This window comes from Mustela putorius, unplaced genomic scaffold (assembly GCF_011764305.1).
Source record: "Mustela putorius furo isolate JIRA1106 unplaced genomic scaffold, ASM1176430v1.1 tig00003901_pilon_pilon_pilon, whole genome shotgun sequence".
Classification (NCBI taxonomy): domain Eukaryota; kingdom Metazoa; phylum Chordata; class Mammalia; order Carnivora; family Mustelidae; genus Mustela; species Mustela putorius.
In genome coordinates, this window is record NW_025422049.1 from 9,147,905 (window position 1) to 9,167,841 (window position 19,937).

At 43.8% G+C, this 19,937-nt stretch overlaps 1 protein-coding gene across 4 annotated transcripts in view; it reads right to left on the reverse strand.

Annotated features, from left to right (window-relative positions):
* Positions 1–19,937, reverse strand: part of DOCK11 (dedicator of cytokinesis 11) — a 191,553-nt gene that overhangs the window by 124,686 nt on the left and 46,930 nt on the right. For all 4 annotated transcript variants that reach the window (XM_045068324.1, XM_045068323.1, XM_045068322.1 and 1 more), the window contains exons 2-7: positions 18,250–18,366; positions 18,075–18,164; positions 17,570–17,652; positions 16,214–16,283; positions 15,512–15,607; positions 2,208–2,342 (exon numbers count right to left, since the gene is read on the reverse strand). In XM_045068324.1, the coding sequence (XP_044924259.1) occupies positions 2,208–2,342; positions 15,512–15,607; positions 16,214–16,283; positions 17,570–17,652; positions 18,075–18,164; positions 18,250–18,366 (591 nt within the window). The remainder of the gene's footprint in view (positions 1–2,207; positions 2,343–15,511; positions 15,608–16,213; positions 16,284–17,569; positions 17,653–18,074; positions 18,165–18,249; positions 18,367–19,937) is intronic.

The following is a 19,937-nucleotide window of genomic DNA, read 5'->3' on the forward strand; positions in this document are numbered from 1 at the left end:
CTTCAAAGTAGGTAAAGGATGAAATTAAATGGCTGTAGTAAGTCCTCAAGATTCATAGATTTGAAAATATTTGGGAGGAGGAATCATAAATAGATAAAGAAAGCAGAGGCTGGGAACACTAGAAAGGAAGGGCAATCTGGACTAGAGCTAATTGGGAAAAATGGAATCGTGTGCCTTCTTTCTTCCAGTAAGCTAAGAAGGCTGTTTTATATATATATATATATATATTTTTTTTTATAGAAATACTTGTATATTTTTAATATTTTATATATAAATTTTTATGTTTAATGTATATATGTAAGGTAATGTATAATGTATGTATTTAATATAATGTATAATGTATAAATACATTATATTTATATAATAAATATATTTATAGTATACAATTATGTATATATAGGCACCTTTTAGTCACATAGATCTTTATTTTTATTTATTTTTTTATTTTTTTAATATTTTATTTGTTTATTTGACAACTAGAGAGAGAGCACAAGTAAGCAGAGTGGCAGGGAGAGGGGGAGAGAGAGAAGCAGGCTCTCTGCTGAGAGTCCGATGCGGGGCTTGATCCCAGGACCTCGGAATCATGACCCGAGCCGAAGGCTGCCGCTCAACCAACTGAGCCACCCGAGCGCCCCGAGATCTTTATTTTTTTAAGTGTTTTATATTTTTATTATTTTTTTAAGAATTTATTTATTCATTTGACAGAGAGAGAGATCACAAGTAGGCAGAGAGGCAGGCAAAGAGAGAGGAGGAAGCAGGCTCCCTGCTGAGCAGAGAGTCCGATGCGGGGCTCGATACCAGGACCCTGAGATCATGACCTGAGCTGAAGGCAGAGGCTTAACCCACTGAGCCACCCAGGTACCCCTTAAGTGTTTTTTATTTGATCCACACGACAATCTCATTTGAGTGGGATTAATAATAAGTGGGATTCAGTAGGATTAAAAATAAGATTCAGGCAGGACAAGAGCCCTGAACCAGCACTCCCCACCTCCCCCGCAGCTAGGCATTAAAATCAGCCCCCAACCAGGCTCCGTAGTAATGCCTCCATCTCTCGGCCAATCAACTTCCTATTTAAATCATCTCTCTGCCCTACCTCCCACTGCACCTCTGTCCATGCCCCCTCGGTAATTCACATCCGCAAATATTTGTCCAGCCACTCCTGGGCGCACAACACTGCCAGTTATTACAGGGGACATGGACAAGAGTAAGACATGGTCCCCAGAATCCCTAAAGGAATATGCAGAATGAACCACAAATTGGAGTATGATTTCGGGTCCGGGACCGAGGAAAAAGCAAAGTGGTGCACAGGGGAAGGGGTGCTCCCTTTCTTGCGGTGGGCATGAGGGTGAGGAGAGAAACAAAAAACATCTCATGGTCTAAGAGCCATCTGAATGGAGTCTTGAAAGATAAGGTTCAAAAGGGAACAGAAGGAGAAAGTATGTGCCAAGCAGAGAAACAAATGGAAGAAAAGCAAGTACCCGTGGAGAGGTTAGAGCACAGCGTCTTTGAGGTGTTAGGGGCATAAGGTTAGAAAAGCGGCTGAGGGCAGACGGCAGGTCATGGCAAGAGCTTTAGCTCTCCCTCTGTGAGATGATACATCAAGAGCCAAAAAGGTTTTAAGGAGACAAGTGAAGGACCCCATCTCTGTCTTCGGAGGATGGACTACAGCAAGACAATAAAGCAGAGGGCAGGAAGGCAAGCCTCTAGGCAGAAGAGGACAAAGAAAGAACCAGGAGAAGAGCAGTACGAGTGGAAACAAGGTAAGAGATCAAGAAGCACTTTGGAGGAGCACCTGGGTGGCTCAGTGGGTTAAGCCTCTGCCCTCGGCTCAGGTCATGATCTCAGGGTCCTGGAATCAAGCCCCACATCGGGTTCTCTGCTCAGCAGGGAGCCTGCTCCCCAAACCCACTCTCTCTGCCTGCCTCTCCGCCTACTTGGGATCTCTCTCTGTCAAATAAATAAATAAAATCTTTTTTTTTTTTTTAAGAAAAAAGCACTTTGGAGTCAGCCTCCAAAGGCCTGAGTAAACACTTGAATTCTTGCACAGAGCGAGAACAGGTCACTGAAGAGGATTCTAAGTTTCCTAGTATAAATGTTTTGGTGGATGGAGATGCCATTGACCATGACATAAAAATGCGAATGTTCTTAACAGTTGATCAATAACCCCCTTCAAGAAAGAGAAGAAAAGGTGACTTCGATAGCCCTACCTGAACAACATCAATGCAGGCGTCCAAGTAGATACAGCCTTTAGACTCTTTGGAATTTTTCTCGTCTTTGTAGGAGTTGAGAATGTATGAACCGTCAGGAAGCTGAGTCAAGTAAAAATACCGTCTCTTGAATACCTACGGGGAAAGATCGGCAATGATACATTTGTCTGAACATTTAAACAACTTCTTTGCACAAAAAACCTTCAAGGGCTTGCCCCAGCCATTATATCTGGACAACCTCCGCACACCTCTGAGAGGTCATTAGGAATTACAATTAGCTTCACTTTTTTTAAGACGAAAAATTTGAAGTCAAGTGATTTCCCCTCAGTTAATCTACAGAAGACGACATTTTTAACGCTTTGAAGTTGAGAAAGCATTTCTGTATCCAAACCACGGTCTGTTTCACGACAGCGTCCTTTTCCCATTTAACTGCAAAACCATGACTGGATTCTTAGCATTTCATTCATGTCACCGTGACTCCAAGTATAAATAGAAAAATATTTTAAACGTTTGGGAAAAAAAGGAAAACTATACAGCTAAAAATCAAATTAAAAATCAAATTAAAAGAATATATATATAGTCTATATATAGACTATATATATAGTCTATATGTATAAAATATATAGAATATATAAAAATAAAATTAAAAGAATATATATATAGTCTATAGACATATATAGACTATAGTCTATATATAAGAATATATATAGACTATATAGATATATCTCTAGATATCTATATCTATATCTATATATATCTATTCTTATATATATATATAAGAATATATATAAGAATATATATAGACTATATAGATATATCTCTAGATATATATATCTCCTGCTCAGCGAGGAGTCTGCTTCTCCCTCTGCCTCTCCCTCCCTGCCCCTGCTCATGCTCTCTCTCTCTCTCAAATAAATAAATAAAATCTTGGAGGAAAAAAAACAAGCCACAGACTGCAGACTGTGTCAAGCATCTGTTATAGTAAAATTCCCCCAGATAATGGATCTAAAATCATTTCAGGGTGGGAATGGAAAGGGACCAGGACACAGGCTCTGGGTGATAACTGAGCAAGCACTTTCCTACACTTCTTGTCTTATAGAAGTTGGCTTTAAGATTGAAGCTTGCCACTTTCAATCACCCATCTGAGTATCCAGTATGATCTCGGACTATTTTAAGAACTTCAGTTAGGGAAAGAATACTATTCGGCAACTTCATTCTTGAAAATGACTTAATTTCTGGCAAAGAAGCTGAAATATTAACAATCTATTTTTCCCATAGCATGAATAAGCAAAATGTATCACACGTTAAGCATTTCTTTTTAGGAAAACTGGGAAAGAGAAAGAACACGCTTGTAGGTATTTTCGACTTGTTGAAATATCACCGATTTTGGAATGAAAGACAAAAATATACCAGCGGGAGGAACACCCCGACAGGTTAGACCGGTAAATGCTACAGCTCCTGTTTCAGGGAGTGGTCGTGTGGGTTTGTATGGTACCAACAGAAAGGAGTGCAAACAGAAAAGATTGCTTTGTTTTGTAATGTCAACAGAGTCAATACTACTACACGGGTACATTAAATGCATGTGGTCCCATAAGGTGGGAATACATACTCCTCGTTATTGATTCACCCACCTTTAAGTTTCCCAGAGCTAAAGAAATCTAGATTCATGTACAAGGAAAGTGTTAATCATAGTGCTGACTACACACACACACACACACACACACACACAAATACATACACACAGTTGACTCTTGGACAGCATGGGTTTGAAGTGCTCAGGTCCACTTACACGTAGATTTTTTAAAAAAATACATTTGGGTGCCTGGGTGGCTCAGCGGGTTGATGTCTCTGCCTTTGGCTCGGGTCGTGATCCCCGGGGTCCTGGGATGGAGCCCCGCATCAGGCTCTCTGCTCAGCGGGGAGCCTGCTTCCCTTCCTCTCTCTCTGCCTGCCTGCCTGCTTGGGATCTCTGTCTGTCCAATAAATAAATAAATAAAATCTTTTTAAAAAATACATTTTACAGTACTCTAACCTATTTTCTCTTTCTTATGACTTTTTTAAAGATTTTGTTTATTTGAGAGCGAGTGAGCATGGGCAGGGTGGCGAAGGGTGAGGGGAGGAGGGAGAGGGAGAATCAGACGCCCTGCAGGGCAGTGAGCCCAAGGATGGGCTCCATCCCAGTACCCAGAGATCATCACCTGAGCCGAAGGCAGATGCCTAATGGACTGAGCCACCCAGGTGCCCCTCCTTATGACTTTCTTAATAACATCTTCTTTTCTGTTGCTTACCTTATTGCAAGAATCATAGTATATCACATATACAACATACAAAATATGTGTTAATCAGCTGTTTTAATGTTATCCATAAGACTTCCAGTCAACAGGTTATTGGCAGTTACGTTTGGGGGGGAAGTCAGAACTTATATACGGATTTTCAGCTGCACAGGGAGTCAGTGCCCCTAAACCCCCACATTGTTTAAAGATCAACCGTATACATTTGCTTGTTTTTGTGACAGTGGTTCACGTGTTATTTAAATGATGAGACCAGATGGCCTAAAATTACATACTGTGCGCAAAAACACAAAACTCGCCCTTTTGAAAGTTATTACAGTAATTGTGTGGGGCAAAAATTCAGATACATTTTCCAGGCAAAAATTACAACCAATTTGCATCTGACCTGTGACCAAATCTAAAATTCAAGCCGGAGCCACTTGCAGAGCCCAGAGCCAGCAGAACACGGAACACGGAGCAAAACATTTGTGACGCAGAGCCCAATTTGAGTCTGTGAAATTTTTTTCCTGTACAGCTGCCTCACCAAGCAAAGATGTTCCGTGACAGCCGCCACTTCCAATATTAGCAAAGAACATCATTACAATAGAGAGGGAAAGGGATCTGAAATTACAGTAAATCACTTCCTGTAACATTGCAATTATGTCAAAATGGGATGCTGAGGTGGGTTGCTCATGAATCTGGGGGAGAAAGCAGATGCTGAAAGTCACACGATCTGGATTCCTGTCCAGCACTCCCGCCCACCAGCAGGGAAGCTGTTTTCAAGACCCTGCTTCTCCATTCCCTCACTAGTAAAATGGGATTGGGCCAGACTATCTGTGAGATCATTTTTTTCATGATCTACAAAGAATTGTACTGAAATTGAACAGATAACAGTACAGCCTTCCCAGGCTAAGGGGCACCCTCCCCAAACAACTTCTTACAGGCTTGAAACACCATTTGTTCAGGGAAAGACTTTTAAATCATTTCCACAGAAATCAGACTCAGCCCCCACGAAAGAACTCTAAGTTTGCTTCTCAGTCTAATGGTCTAGGATATTCATTGGGTTCCATCTTCTGGGAAGCTGCAAATAATGAATACATAGAACTGTGGTGATTACTCCGTATAATACCTCTCATCTCGAAGGCCTCGAGTCCTTCGTAATCAACAGCTTATTCTTTTAATGTCACCGGAGATAGGTATCATTAAGTATCATTTTACTTAACAGCAAACCGAGAGACCAAGAGCTCATTCAAGTTCACACAGGAAAGTCAAGGACAGAACTAGAATCAAAATCCGATGAGGAAGAAAAAGTGAATCTTGCCCAAACGTTCCAATGTCTTCCCACCTAAAACCACAAAGCCTCACCATAGCCTAAGACAGTGTACCCGTGTGGCCTCAGTTTACCTCTTGGACTTTCTTTCTTCTTTTAAGATTTTATTAATTTATTTCTAAGTGAGAGAGAGCACAAGCAGGGGGAGCAGCAAGCAGAAGGAATGGGAGAAGCTCCCTGCTGAGCAGGGAGCCCAATATGGGGCTCGAGCCCAGGACCTTGGGATCATGACCTGAGCCAAAGGCTGATGCTTAACCAACTGAGCCACCCAGGTGCCTCTCTTGGACTTGATTTCTTATCATCCTAGTCCAGTTACCCTGGCTTACTAGTTGCTCTGCAAACACCCTCAAGAAAGCGGCTACGGGAAACTTTGTTTCCTTGGCCTGGAGTCCTCTTTCTCCACGTGTGGACGATGGTTCACTCTCTTAGTGCTCTCAGATCTTTGCGGAAATCTCATCTCTTCTGAGAGGGCTTCTGTGACCACACTGCCCTCCATCACGGCTCACTATCCTATCTTTTTCATATGGCGCTCACTATCCAAATATAACTCAGTCATCTGTTTATTTGCTGTCTGTCTCTTTTAAGACTGTCAAAGTCCTTGTCTCACCCACTACCATATCCCCAGTCCCTACTACAGCGCCTGGACTCGGGAAAATTTGGCAAGATAAATGATGCCTGGATGAATAATTCATTCTCCAGTTCAAATTCCCCAGTGGTTCCAACCAATAGAATGGGATTTCTCTGTAATGTCCATATTCCTCCTCCTCCTCTCCTTTATTATTTTTCCTAGATGGTGGACACAGCTGAAAATTCCCCCACCTGACTCGATGAGAAGCATGGACCCTGATGAGTGGCCTCCTCAGACCACCCAGAAGAATAAAACTGAGAGGGAGCCAAAGGAGGTCATTCTCAGGGATCAGGTCCTGCCAAGTCTCCTTAAAACCCTGAGCTGCCTGGATGACAACCTTTTAAATATTGACCACATGACCCCTTCTGGAGCAAGAACAAAGGCTTTCTGTCACTCAGCTGAATCAAAGTTGGAAGGCGGGCAAGTTTGAGCACCAAGTAGCTGCAAATTAGGAGAGCCTTTTATCATCTGATAGTACAAATCTCAAGAGGGTTCACTTATGTGTATTACCGAGAGGGTAAGTATTCACTGCTAAGTTACACGAACCGGGGGCCCTGGGAAAGAACGCTTTTCGGGATTTAACAGAAGTAGGCAGGCAAAGTAGGTGGGCTGGGGGCAAGGAAGGATCGGGCAGGAGAAACTTACTTGACTCACGTCTCAGAGCAGAAAATAAGAGGCAAGGAAAAGGAGAAAGCAGGAGAGCAAGAGAAGTTCTGGGTCTCAGAGCTGTTCCAAGCAAAGATGAAAGAAATAATAGAGAAGAAAATCCCGGGACTTATCCAAAAAGCAAGTTTGCAGTTAATTATACCAGAATGTCAAGAACCTCATCCCACTGAAGAACCCCTACCAGTGCGTTGGCAACCTAATCTATCACTCATCTCTCTTCACCGTATCATTTTACAGTCTCACCAAGTTTTAATAAATCACACAGGTTTACTTTCTGGGAAACTGGTTAAAAAGCAAATAGCTTTTTTTATCTTTTCTTTTTTCTTTTTTTTTGAGAGAGAGAGCATGGCAGGGGGGACAGGGGACAGGGACAGAACCCTACGCAGGCTCCATGCCCAGCATGGAGCTCAATGTGGGGAGCCCAATGCAGGGTTCAACCTCATGACCATGAGATCATGACCTGAGCCGAAATCCAGAGTGGGATACTTCACCGACTGAGCCACTTGGCTGTCCCTCAAAGAGCTCTTCTTAAATAACTCCACCATATGTGGGCACTGGAGATTTTTTAATTATTTAGTTTGGAGCAAATTCTAGAAGGAAAGGTCTACAATCCGCCTTTCTCATTATGACAAATGATCTTATCAGCTAGCTTTATCTCAGCACATCATGGCTCTGCTCAAATTTTCAGTGACCCTCCCTCACCCACATGGCAGGGCTCACATGACCAATCCCACCTTCGAGGCGCTCCCACAATCCTACAAATAATATAAGATAATACAAATGGCTGACATCCGTGGAGTGGTTACTAATACCGTCCAGTCTCTGGCTTTCCTCACACCATACCATTTAATCCTCATAATGACCATGTATGGTGATTACTATTATTATCTCCGTGTTATAGAGGAGAAACTGAGGTGCAGGGAGATAAGGATGGACCAAACAAAATTTATTCTCCCATGACTACCCAACTTCACCTAACACACTTCCCGCCCCGTACACACCTGCTTCCAACTCTCACCTCCTGATTTTCTCCCGTGGAGGCCCTACCTCCTTCAAGAAGCCTTCTCTGACCTCAGATCACAGTGACCTGGACTCATTATAGCACTTGGTCTCCAAAACACCTTTCAACAGTATACTAGTTTTTTAAGTAAACTGTACACCCAATGTAGGGTTCGAACTCACAGCCACACAATCAAGAGTCATATGCTCTACCGACTCAGCCAGCCAGGTGCTCTTAAACCATTTTCATTTTGTGTCCCATCTCCCTAAAGAGGTTTTAAGTTCTGCATGGGAAACTTCTCCCTACCCTTTGCAACACTAACACCTTGAGTTAATAAGATATTCAGTACATATTTGGTGATGAATTCATTGATTCCTCATAGTGTCTGGCACATGGGCATCCTCTAATAAATGGTTTTCAACAGTCACCAATAAATGAGGAAAAACTAAACATGAAAAACAAGTCGGGGGGTCTGGCTGGCTCAGTTGGTAAAGCACCCAACTCTTGATCTCAGCTCAGGTCTTAATCTCAGGGTCATGAGTTCAAGCCCTATGTTGGGCTACACGCTGGGCATGGGGTCCACTTAAAAAAAAACAGATAAAAAATAAAAACAAATTCATGAGAAATCCCTTACCCATAAAATGACTATAATCTGTTTTTTAGCTGGGAGAGACAGTCTGCTAGACTTGAGAACTCAATGCACTAACCTAAAAACAACATTTAAAAAATTTCTCTTCCTTTTGTTCCAATAAACATAATGACCTTGGCCTCCCCAGCAATTATTTTAATATCACATGCGCTTTCCTAGGTAAAATTCCTTGATTTGTTGTTCCCCAACACAGAAGGGAAAAAACTCTCCTGTAACAGTCAAAAGAATAAGTGAGGACTGTTTGACTCTGGATATATATAACAAGTGGGAGGGGGCAGGCGAAGCGAGTCATACATCAAGCAGTTGAACTTACAACCCCGATAACATAGCAAGACACTTCAACATTTAATTGCTGGGAATGGGGAGGAGGAAGCTAGAGGAATGTGCCCCAATGGAGCCAAGAAGAGGCATCAAGGTGGGTGTCCCAGGGGTTGGCCAAGAATCTGCAACAGACTTTTTTTTTTTTTTAAATGAAAAACCTCCCTCAATATCAGACTCTTCCTTATTCCATAGATCATTATATCCCTTAGGAAAACTAGCTCTAAGCGCCAGGGGAAGGTCAAATCCAGTATCTTAGCTATGTCATTTGCATTCAATTTCTTCACCAAGGTGAAAAAGAGTCAAAGAAAAAAGCAGAGCTTCCCAGCAGCTACTTGAGAGATAATGTAAATGGACAGGTTTCTGTCAAGATTGGCGTTTCGGTCTAAGGAATCATTTATTCTCTAGGAGATCTTAAACTTGCTCTCTAAAACTTTCCCAGGAATTACAGACCGGCAAAGGGATGGGTTCTGATTAACTAGAAAAGTACAAGTGGGGGAAATTAATCACCTATGACAAGGCTTGCCCTGTTCTAACCCGAACACCGAGAACAAAGCAAATCATAAGCTCGGGGTACGACAGTCACTGCAGACAGACGATAGGACAAGAGCTGCACGACGCCAGCATCTCCTCGGCAAGAGGAAGTGTCCAGCCACTGAAAGCGTGCCTTGGGCATTAATGCACATCATCGCCAGCTCTCCTGGAGCCTGGGTTCCTCACGACCAATTTCCTAGCCAACCACGGAGAGGCTCGGCCAACACCTCTGGGGAAATCGTGACGATGGCAGAAAATGATGCAGGCTTTTCTCTTAAACACTGACAGGCGTTGGTGGAAAGGCGCGTATGAGCAAAAGTGCAAATTTTTTATTCCACAAACATGGGCTCTTGTCATCTTCCCATATGAAGAAATCAACTGAGCCCCTTCGCCCTAGAGCCCATCACTATCAACTTGAATGTTCCTGCAAAACTGTCTGGCAGCTAGCGAGGGAGGATTCGCTTTCTAAAGCAGCCTATACATGAATTACTGTGGCTACATTATTTATGTCACCTTACAGATCACGTGCTTGCTTTCTCCAAAGACTTGATAAAGTAAGAGTCTTCTGATTCCCTTTTAGCTATTGGCCTTGGCTCAGTGTTTTCTAACCCTCTTTCCTTCGCTTGTTTTTTTCTTTCCACCTTCTCTGACAACTCCATTTCTCCTTTCCATGACATTTAGACTCCCTTATTTCTGACAGTCAAAGAATCCAGGAAAGGGACTTGGCCTTGTTTACAAAGACAGTTAAGGGGCGCCTGGGTGGCTCAGATAAGTAAGTGTCTGCCTTCAGCTCAGGTCATGCTGGAGTCCTGGGATCGAGCCCCACACTGTCACTGGGCTCCCTGCTCAGTGGGGAGTCTGCTTCACCCTCTTCCGTTGTCCCCTCTCCCTACTCCTTCTCTGTAGTGCTCTCTCATTCTCTCTCCAATAAATAAATAAAATCTTGAAAAAAAAGAGAGAGTTGAGTTGCTGTCCATCATTTCAAATTTTCCAAAGGACTGATTCTACATTTTTTTCCTCTAAATCCAGAAGTTTTTTCAAATGAATAAAGACCCTGAAAGTGACACCTCACTCTAAGAAGGTTCCAGCTACCCTACCTTAATCCCTGTCAACCCCAAGGGGATCCACAGGCCCATGTCAAGCCACAGCACACTGAAGAGACACAGATGAGACAGAAGGGAAGGCACATGTCTCCCGCAGGCTGTTATGTGCTACTGAGTCATGAGAAATACCGAGATCCTTCTGTTGTAGCTTCCTGGTTAGTCTACTGCGAGCCTGAGGGCCTATCAAAGCTTGAATTTTTCTGACAGCAAAGATTCTTGGCTCTCCACTTGGCCAGCTCTAAACCTGTGGTGCTCACTGCTCAAGCTACCTACGCTTCTCACCAGCATGGGCTGGACATCCTAGCAGGCAGGGGACCCTAGACATACCAAGGGGATAATTGCCCCTGGTATCAGGAAAATGACTAAGATAACGATAGCGTGCCCGACTCACCTTCCCGTTCATTTACAAGACTCATTAATATTCTTCACATCAAAGGCTACCATCACAGAAACAAATCTAGAAGGGATTTTCCTCTCAGAACATCTCATGAACCGTCAGCCCTCTGCTTCAGTTCATCTGTCTCTGCCCTTGCCGACTCTCCAAGGGCAGGGTCAGCTGCTCCCCCCACCATTAGATTTAGACTCTTTCCTGTGTCCGGGCCAGTCTAGGCCTGCTGCAGGAAGAACATGTCTGATTCCCCAACCTGAGGGGGCAAGCTCAAGGCCCCCAGGGCGCCCCAGTTCAGAGGCCTGGACTTCCACCTTGGCCCTCACTCCAAGTTCTCGAGGCTGGCCAAACAAAAAGCACATCCAACACCCACCCCCACCCCACCCCCAACCCACCATGGCCCTTCTCCCTACAGTCACAGGCCTTCTCTTTACATAGAGATGGCACCGTAAACTCAGCGAGTTTCGACCAACTTCCACGAGGCTGAAGTCAATAATAGTTAAAACACAAATTCTTAGGGAGATAAACCATCAGAGACTCTTAATCTCACAAAACAACCTGAGGGCTGCCAGGGGGAGGTGGGTAGGGAGAGGGTGGTTGGGTTATGGACATTGGGGAGGGTGTGTGCTATGGTGAGTGCTGTGAAGTGTATAAACCTGGCGATTCACAGACCTGTACCCCTGGGGCTAATCATACATTATATGTTAATAAAAAATAAAAAATTAAAAAACACAATTCTTAGAGGAAAACAAAAACCTCTTGGCAAAACCCCTCAAACACCTTTCACTGAGTCTGGCCAGACCTTCTTCTTCTCATGTCCATCCCAGCTGTGATTAACCCCGAAGCAGAATACTACTGCTCTGGCTTAGGATGTGAAACAGGAAGAATAGGGGACGTATATCCGGCTCCCAGAAATCCAAAATGGAGAAGATCTGGGATAAATGAAATCCATGACCAGGCACAATTCCCAAATCTCGTTATGGCCTTTTTCACATTATTCCTCCTCGTTTTATTTTTTTAAGAGCTGTGTGGCACACAGGATCACTTTGATTTATCCTTCTTTTCCTTTCTTTGCCTAATGTTTGGTAGAAGTTTTAAAAAGAAAAGAAAGTAAGTGGTTTTATGCTATTTGAACTGTATCTCACTTTAAAAAAAAAAAAAAAAAAGGGAAGAAGAAGTGGCCAAAACGTGAACAGCTGGGGACGAAAGGAGGCAACAACGCAAAGAGCCTAGCTCAGAGCGGAAGAGCGACAATAAGCTGGAGGCAGGCGGCAGCTGTCCCCTTCAGCTGGGCCATGTGGTCACCAAGTTGCCTCAGACCCCACCACACGCTTCATGAATTTATGGCTCCTGCCTGGCCCCCGTGAGTGGTGCTGTTTGCAACCTCCGGGATAGACAACACATCAGCTAAACAATCAATCTTTCGCTACTTGACTGAATTCGTTTTTCTATCGTCATTGGAACAAACTGCCACAAACTCAGTGGCTTAAAACAAAAATGTATTCTCTGCCGGTTCTACAGAGCAGAAGTCTGAGGTGGGTCTCTCTGGGTGAAAATCCAGGTTGTGGCAGAGCTGTGTCCCTTTCTAGAATCTCTAGGGGAGAAGCCATTTCCTTGCCTTTTCCAGCTTCCAGAGGCTGCCAGTATTTCCTGGCCAGTGGCTCCTTCCGCCATCTTCAAAGCCAGCAACAAAGCATCTTTCTCTGACCCCACTTCTGCCCTCTCACCTCCTTCCCTGACCCTCCTCTTCTGCCTCCTCCTTCCAGTGACAGGGGCCCTTGTGATTACACTGAGCCTACCTGGAAAACCCAGGCTCCTCTCCCAGTGTGCTGATTAGCCATCTAATCAGATCCCATGTCTGAATCTGGGGCTGTGTGACCTTGGGTGAACCATTCATTTCTTTGTGCCTCACTTCCCACGTCTTAAACCAAAAATACAAATGTCCCCTTGGCCATGTAAGGGAACATTTACAGATGTTGGGCATTAGGACATGGCCATCTTTGGGGGGACAATCAGTCTGCCCACTGCATCAACCAATCTGTGCTTCACAAACTACGGAGGAAAATGGGAAGCATGTACTTTTTACAGGCAACTGTGTTTTGACTTATAATAAACGGGCTCCTAAAAAGTTGTATGCAAAGCAAATTCTATTTTAAAGGCATTAGAGGAATTCACTATTGAAAAGAATCCCATGGTGAATTGTTTTCTGAAGGTATTAATTCCCCAATGTCTTGTTCTATGAATCCAGATTTCCATACATTATATTCATGTCGGGCTACAGTAAGTATGGAGAAAACATTTTAATATTTTGAGTATGCTGAGAGTGGAATCAAAACCCATAGAGCCGGGGTGCCTGGGTGGCTCAGTCGTTAAGCACCTGCCTTCAGCTCAGGTTGTGATCCCAGAGTCCTGGGATCGAGCCCCACATCAGGCTCCTGCCCAGCAGGAAGCCTGCTTCTCCCTCTCCCACTCCCCCTGCTTGTCTTCCCTCTCTTGCTGTCTCTCTCTGTGTCAAACAAATAAAATCTTTAAAAAAAAAAAAACCCCACAGAACCATTTTCTGGCAATCTGCACTGAATTATACTCTTTCACACAAGCATTTCTGAACCTGAGAATTTTTCCCTAAATATTTTATGTATTTATTTATCTGAGAGAGAGAATGAACACAAGCAGGGGGAGGGGGAAGGACAAAGGGAGACGCAGACTCTCCACTTAGCAGGGAGCCCTACAGGGGACTCAATCTCCAGACCGTGGGATCTTGACCGGAGCCAAAGGCAGACATTTAACCGACTAAGCCACCCAGGCACCCTGCTGAACCTGGTAATTCTGATTGGACGTATATTATAATAAAGCCTTGAGTCTCACTCACTCAGCTAGTTGGCCTTGACTGTGTGCCTGGAAGAGCACAGGCTCGGGCATCAGCCTGGTTAGGTTCAGATCCCATGTCTGAATCTGGGGCTGTGAACTTGAGTGAACCATTCATTTCTTTGTGCCTCACTTCCCACGTCTTAAACCAAAAATACAAATAGGACCCCTCTATCCTAGGACTGCCACAAGGACTAAATGAGATACAAACTACAAAACACCCAGTACGGTGCCTGGCACATACACATGAGGTCCTCGATGAATGGATTCATCACCATCAGCTAAAGCCCATGTTAACATTAAGTGCAGGAGACACGCAGAAAGCATCCTACAACTTGGATTCATTATTCCTAGGACTTGGAAATGAAAGTGAGAACTGGACATAGCCACTCAATGGAAAGCAGCAGGCCAAATATTAAATTAAGATAAAATTGGAGTCTTCTCTTGGTAGACACCCACGGTTTCTGCTCACATGTGAGAAACAGAATGGCCTTCCGTACTTAATGGCAGTGTGAATCACCCTTGGCAAACCACATGACCTTGTACTGAGTATTTGCAAGAACAGTTATATTTGGTACAAGACAATACTTTGGCTTTCTGCTCAGAACCTTCCAAGTAGCTCGTTAGTTTCACCTTCGGATTTTAATGGTTCTTCAAAGCCTCTGGAACAAAAGTCAGCTTCATACCCGAGGCATTCGAGATCTCCCCAACTCCCCTGCCCCCAGTTCTACCTTTATCTCCTACAAACCCCATATGCAGATATTTTGGCCAAACTACACAACTCTGTAATTCTCGGACAACACCAAGGTACCACTTTGTCTAGTGGGAAATTTGGTATGTTCCTTATCTCATCTGGAGACCACTGGCATTCAGGGACCCTCATCTTAGACATCCATAGCTTTCCCCTCGTGACCAGCACAGAATACGCGCCTAATCAATATTTGCCAAATGAATGGGCTACCCGATCCTTCTATTCAGTATATCCGTCTCCACATAGGAACCTATGATGCCCTTTTGTTTCAATGTCATTACCTTCATTCAGCTGACAGCCTCCTTCCTGAATTTTTTTTTATTTTTAATGGAAGCGTCGTTGAATGACAGCCTCCTTTGTAAACTTCCTGATTCTGAATAATTACATTTCTTTAAAAAGTTGCACTTCTAAATTTATCCTGAGGTTGCAGAGTTTTTAAATTCTATACATCTGTGAGAAAATCATCTCAATAGAGAAATTTTTTTTTTTTTTTTGGCTAGGGCTCACTATAAACATTTTTTTTCAATATTTTTAAAATTTATTTGAGGGAAGAGAGAGAGAGAGTGAGCAGGAGGCGGGGGCAGCGGGAGAGGGAGAAGCAGACTTCCCGCTGAGCAGGGAGCCGGACACGGGACTCGATCCCAGGAGCCCGGGATTATGACCTGAGCTGAAGGCAGGCACCCAACCGACTGAGCCACCCACATGTCCCTGTAAACATTTTTTTAAAGAAACATGTTTTCCACACAGGTTACTCATGACAATGTCCTTAAAATGATGAAATAATACAAAGACTACTTCTTACCTTCATGGTAACCGTGATGGTGCTATTTACATTGGCTTTATGCAACCAGCCTTGTTTTATGACGCCACCCTTCTGAGAACAGAGCGAAGAGGAATCCTGAAATAGGGCAAAAACTGTCAGTGAAACAGCCGTCCGTCTAATCAAACTTTTGTGGGGACACGAACGAGGCACTTCCCCGCTTTCTAATTAAAGCACAACCTCCCCACCCCACAAAGATGCCTGATGAAACTTAAAATCATTAACTAGAGAAAAGGCTCTGTGCCACGCACACAGCAGGTGCTCAATATTCACTGAATCTCAGGGGCTGTCTTCTGGGAGTCTTCTGCATGAAGTAAACAGTCAAACTGCTCCTCAAAATGGCACAGACATCCAGGCCATCTGTCCCAAGAGGGATCTATTACGCAGGGGGTTCTAGATTAATCACCCTGCCGCATGCCCAGTGCAGAGAAAACAAGCCCCACGAGCATCTCCCACAGGTGGGAAAACATGTTCGTGTACAAAGCACAGCCCACTTCACTTGATTTTCCCTAAACTCCACTTGGAAATGCAACAATTTTTTTTTTAAATTTTTAAAAACGCTCATTAGCTTGAAAGCCGGCCACCAATCACTTAAGAACAATACTGTCCCTCAGCTTTTCTCAAGGAGTTCTGTGTCGTCAGAAGCGACCTTGAGGACACCACCACGGTGGCCCCCACTTTTACCTCATCTTTCTCACAGTCCTCGTCAATCTCAAATACATGACTGGGAATCTTTTCTGGTCGCAGAGATTTGCTGAAAATGCAAGAGAATTACCTCAGATACTGAAGAGAACAGACAAAAAAATAAAGTAAAATAAAAGCAAGATGAATAGACAGACTTCTCTCTTTTACAACCAAGGAAACGCCAAGAAGTGAGGAGGATAAATTCTTTTCACCTTTCCAAACTCAAGAGTTTCCTCTCTGAGTAAACTTACATTACCTTTTACGTGAGGACTCCTACGTATGCGGCCTGTGGCGAAGCTACAGCTAAGCCAAATACTAAGTCAGCCCAGAACTGCCAGAGAATGTGGGCCGGAGTTGTTAGTGGTGGCAGAAGCTTATCTTTCTCCAGAAAAAAAAAAAAAAAAAGCAACACAGTGTAATTCTGGCTCTTCCATCCATTTGCTGTATGAACTTGGTCTGGTCATCCATCTTGGGATTCAATTTTAAAGGACGTCTTTAGGCCTGTTTTCTTTTTTAGGGAATTGTTTTTGAAAACTACAAGAGGCTACACAATGTCTTATTTCTCGAAAACATTTCCCAGATGATAGATGGCCTATGAGGTTAGGAGTACTACAGATGAGGAAACAGAGAACAGGGAGGCTCAAAGAGATTGAGTGATTGGCCCAAGGACATCCCGCAAGTAAGTAGGCAGCTGGATGTGGTTGTAGTAAGTGATAGTAAGTGGTTGTTGAACCTCAATAAGTAAGACTGGAATTGGCTCCTGGGCCAGTGTGCTCTTAGCAGTCGGTCAACTCAACGGAAAGAAATGTGCTTTTGTCAAGGGATGTCTGGGGTTGTCAAACTGAACCAAGTACCTTCTAGTATTTTCTTTGTTTTTTAAGATTTTATTTATTTATTTGGGAGAGAAAGAGAGAGCATGAGCAGGGGGTGGGGCAAAGGGACAAGCAGACTCCCCATTGTGCAGGGAGCCCGACACAGGGCTCAATCCCAGGACCCCGAGGTCATGACCTGAGCTGAAGTCAGATGCCTAATCGCCTGAGCCACCCAGGTGCCCCACTTCTAGCATTTTCCTGGACACCACTGGAAAGTGCTCACTACATTATCCAGAATTAAAAGATTTTATGGTCAATACAGCTGCATCAAAGCCAAAAAGCGAACACATACATTTTGGGAAGAATTTCAATGTGTAAAGTGAAAACATATTCAATTGGCCAAAATACATTTACCAAACAAGCCGGTCACTTTAAGGCCTTGCTTTATTATAAATTATCTCTGAGAAGCTTCATAAGTGGTTAGAAAAAGGTAAAATGTTGAGTAACTCTCCTCTCAAAGGCTTCCCCTGAATTCTACACTTACCAGGGCAACATTCGAAAGTCTCCAGAGAAGTCTTCATACTTGTAGTTTACCACGTGCCAATCTGTGCTATAGGTTTTAATACACTGAAAGAAAATAGGAATTTTTAATTTGAAACATCAAGCAAGCATACATCTATCCAGTTTGCAAAAGTCTGGTAAAGGAAGGTGCCAGACTTTGTAAAAATCATTTGGAAAACACTTGTACTGGGATCATCCTTTGGGGATTAACATGGTCTCCCTAAACCAACTGGGAGCAAAAAATCCCAATGCATACATACTCTGGAACACTCTGACTCCAAATTCAGAGAAGATTCAAATCCAAAAGAGAGAGAAACTAAGAACCCATGCTGTTTGTCACAGTGATTAAGCTCTCTCCTCTCTACCCCATCATCTAGACTTCTCACGGAGGTCCACTAAGTTAGTCATTTTATTTCCCATTAATGCTAAAATAAGAACATTTTTTTTTTACTTTAATAATGTCCCTCTGCGGCCTCTGAGGGTCTTACCTCTTTGACAAACAAACTTTGGGCCCTTTTCTCAGCATCTTCTGGTACAGTGGACTGCACTGTTCTGCGCTGACGACTTATCACCGAGATCTAGAAGACAAGGAACATTCTTGCCGTTAAGAACCAGCCTGGAGAGCACAAGCATGTTCCTTGAAAGTAGTGTTTGTGAACTCACAGAGATATCCTCCATTGGAAACATAAGCAGGTCTCTGAGGGGGTCACTGTAAATCTGGGTTTTCCTTTGGGTGATAACATTCTCGTAGTCCAAGGGCTCAACAATTTTGGTCTTTTCCTTAATGAGAGACAAAAACAAAGTTAATATGGTCAGACTCATGAGGCATAAATTCCTGTCCATGTGTGAAAGACAGAAGGGACTACTGACGGCAGTGAGCACTTCGGATGCTTTCACAAGAAACATCCTTCATAAACAAAAAGCGCAGATGCCAAACACATATGGACACACACGCAGATCTCTCCGCTAAAGCCCCGGGGGTCTGGAGAGCTAGCCCTGTACCCTGCTTTGCCATGTGCCCTGCAAAAATGTAAGGTAAAACAAAGAGTGATCTGTCTGGAAGCCTGCCGGTTGATTTTTAGGGAACTGGCTCTGTTCACTGGGTAACCGAAGAGGACAAGGTATGGACATTTGTGTACCTGGTGCAGGCCGGGCCTGGCCAAGTGTGGCTATTGGAGATGCTCGAGCCTCTAGGCAGGCGTGAAAGGGTGGGGTCCTAGGTGACAAAGTCAGAGGATCCCTGCCAGACTTCCGGGGGACGTGGCCACTGAGAGGAGGGCCCCAGCCTGAGGCTAAGGTTACAAGGGGCAGGGTCGGTGTCGGGAGAAATCCAGGCTATGACTTATTAATAAGAGTAACAAGAGTGAGCCTTTACCAAGCCCATTCTACAAGTGTGCCAGACACTGTGCCAAGCGCTTTCTCTGTATTTTCTCATGTAAACCTCATAACCACCCTAGGAAATAGGCTTGATCTGGGGTGCCTGGCTGGCTCAGTCCATAGAGCGAGCATGAGTGAAAGAATGAATAAAAAAATAGAAACAGGCTTAATCTTTGTCACCATTGGACAGATGAGGAAACTCTGCACTCAACACTACGTAACTTGTCTGCCTTCCGAGCTACAATTCAAACCAAGGTCTGTGACTACAAAGGCTCTGTTCTTTCTACCTCACGCAGCCTCTCCTCCCCCTCAGAGATACACAAAGATAGGAATATGCAAGACATTGAACTTGGAAGAGGATCCCACCACCTACCTTCCTATCATTTTTTTCTTTCACTGAACTTAGCACCATGTGATATAACACCTACTTTACCGCTCTGCTTATCTGACGGCGGAGATTTCCCTTTATTTGGTCGCTGTTCTAACTCCAGCCCCGGCAATGGCACTTGGCACACGGCGGGCATGCCACTGTTAATTGTTGGATAAATACTAAGATATTTAGATTCATCGAAGCTACATCTCAATATACTATTCCAAACCAAGGTGGGTGTATATTAATGCTTCCTGATAACAGTGTTTTACTAAATCAAGCTAAAATTACTTAAAATTTTTATTAAAAAACAACAGAAAGTAAACCTGAATACAGCATACACTGAAACTTAGTATCATAATGGAATCGGAATTGTATTTGTGTACACAGTATTTGAGGAAGTCTCCAGTATGGCATATCCCACAATCCTTTGAAAACAGGGCTTTTTAAAAGTTTTTATTTAGGGCGCCTGGGTGGCTCAGTGGGTTAAGCCGCTGCCTTCGGCTCAGGTCATGATCTCAGGGTCCTGGGATCGAGTCCCACATCGGGCTCTCTGCTCAGCAGGGAGCCCGCTTCCTCCTCTCTCCCTCTGCCTGCCTCTCTG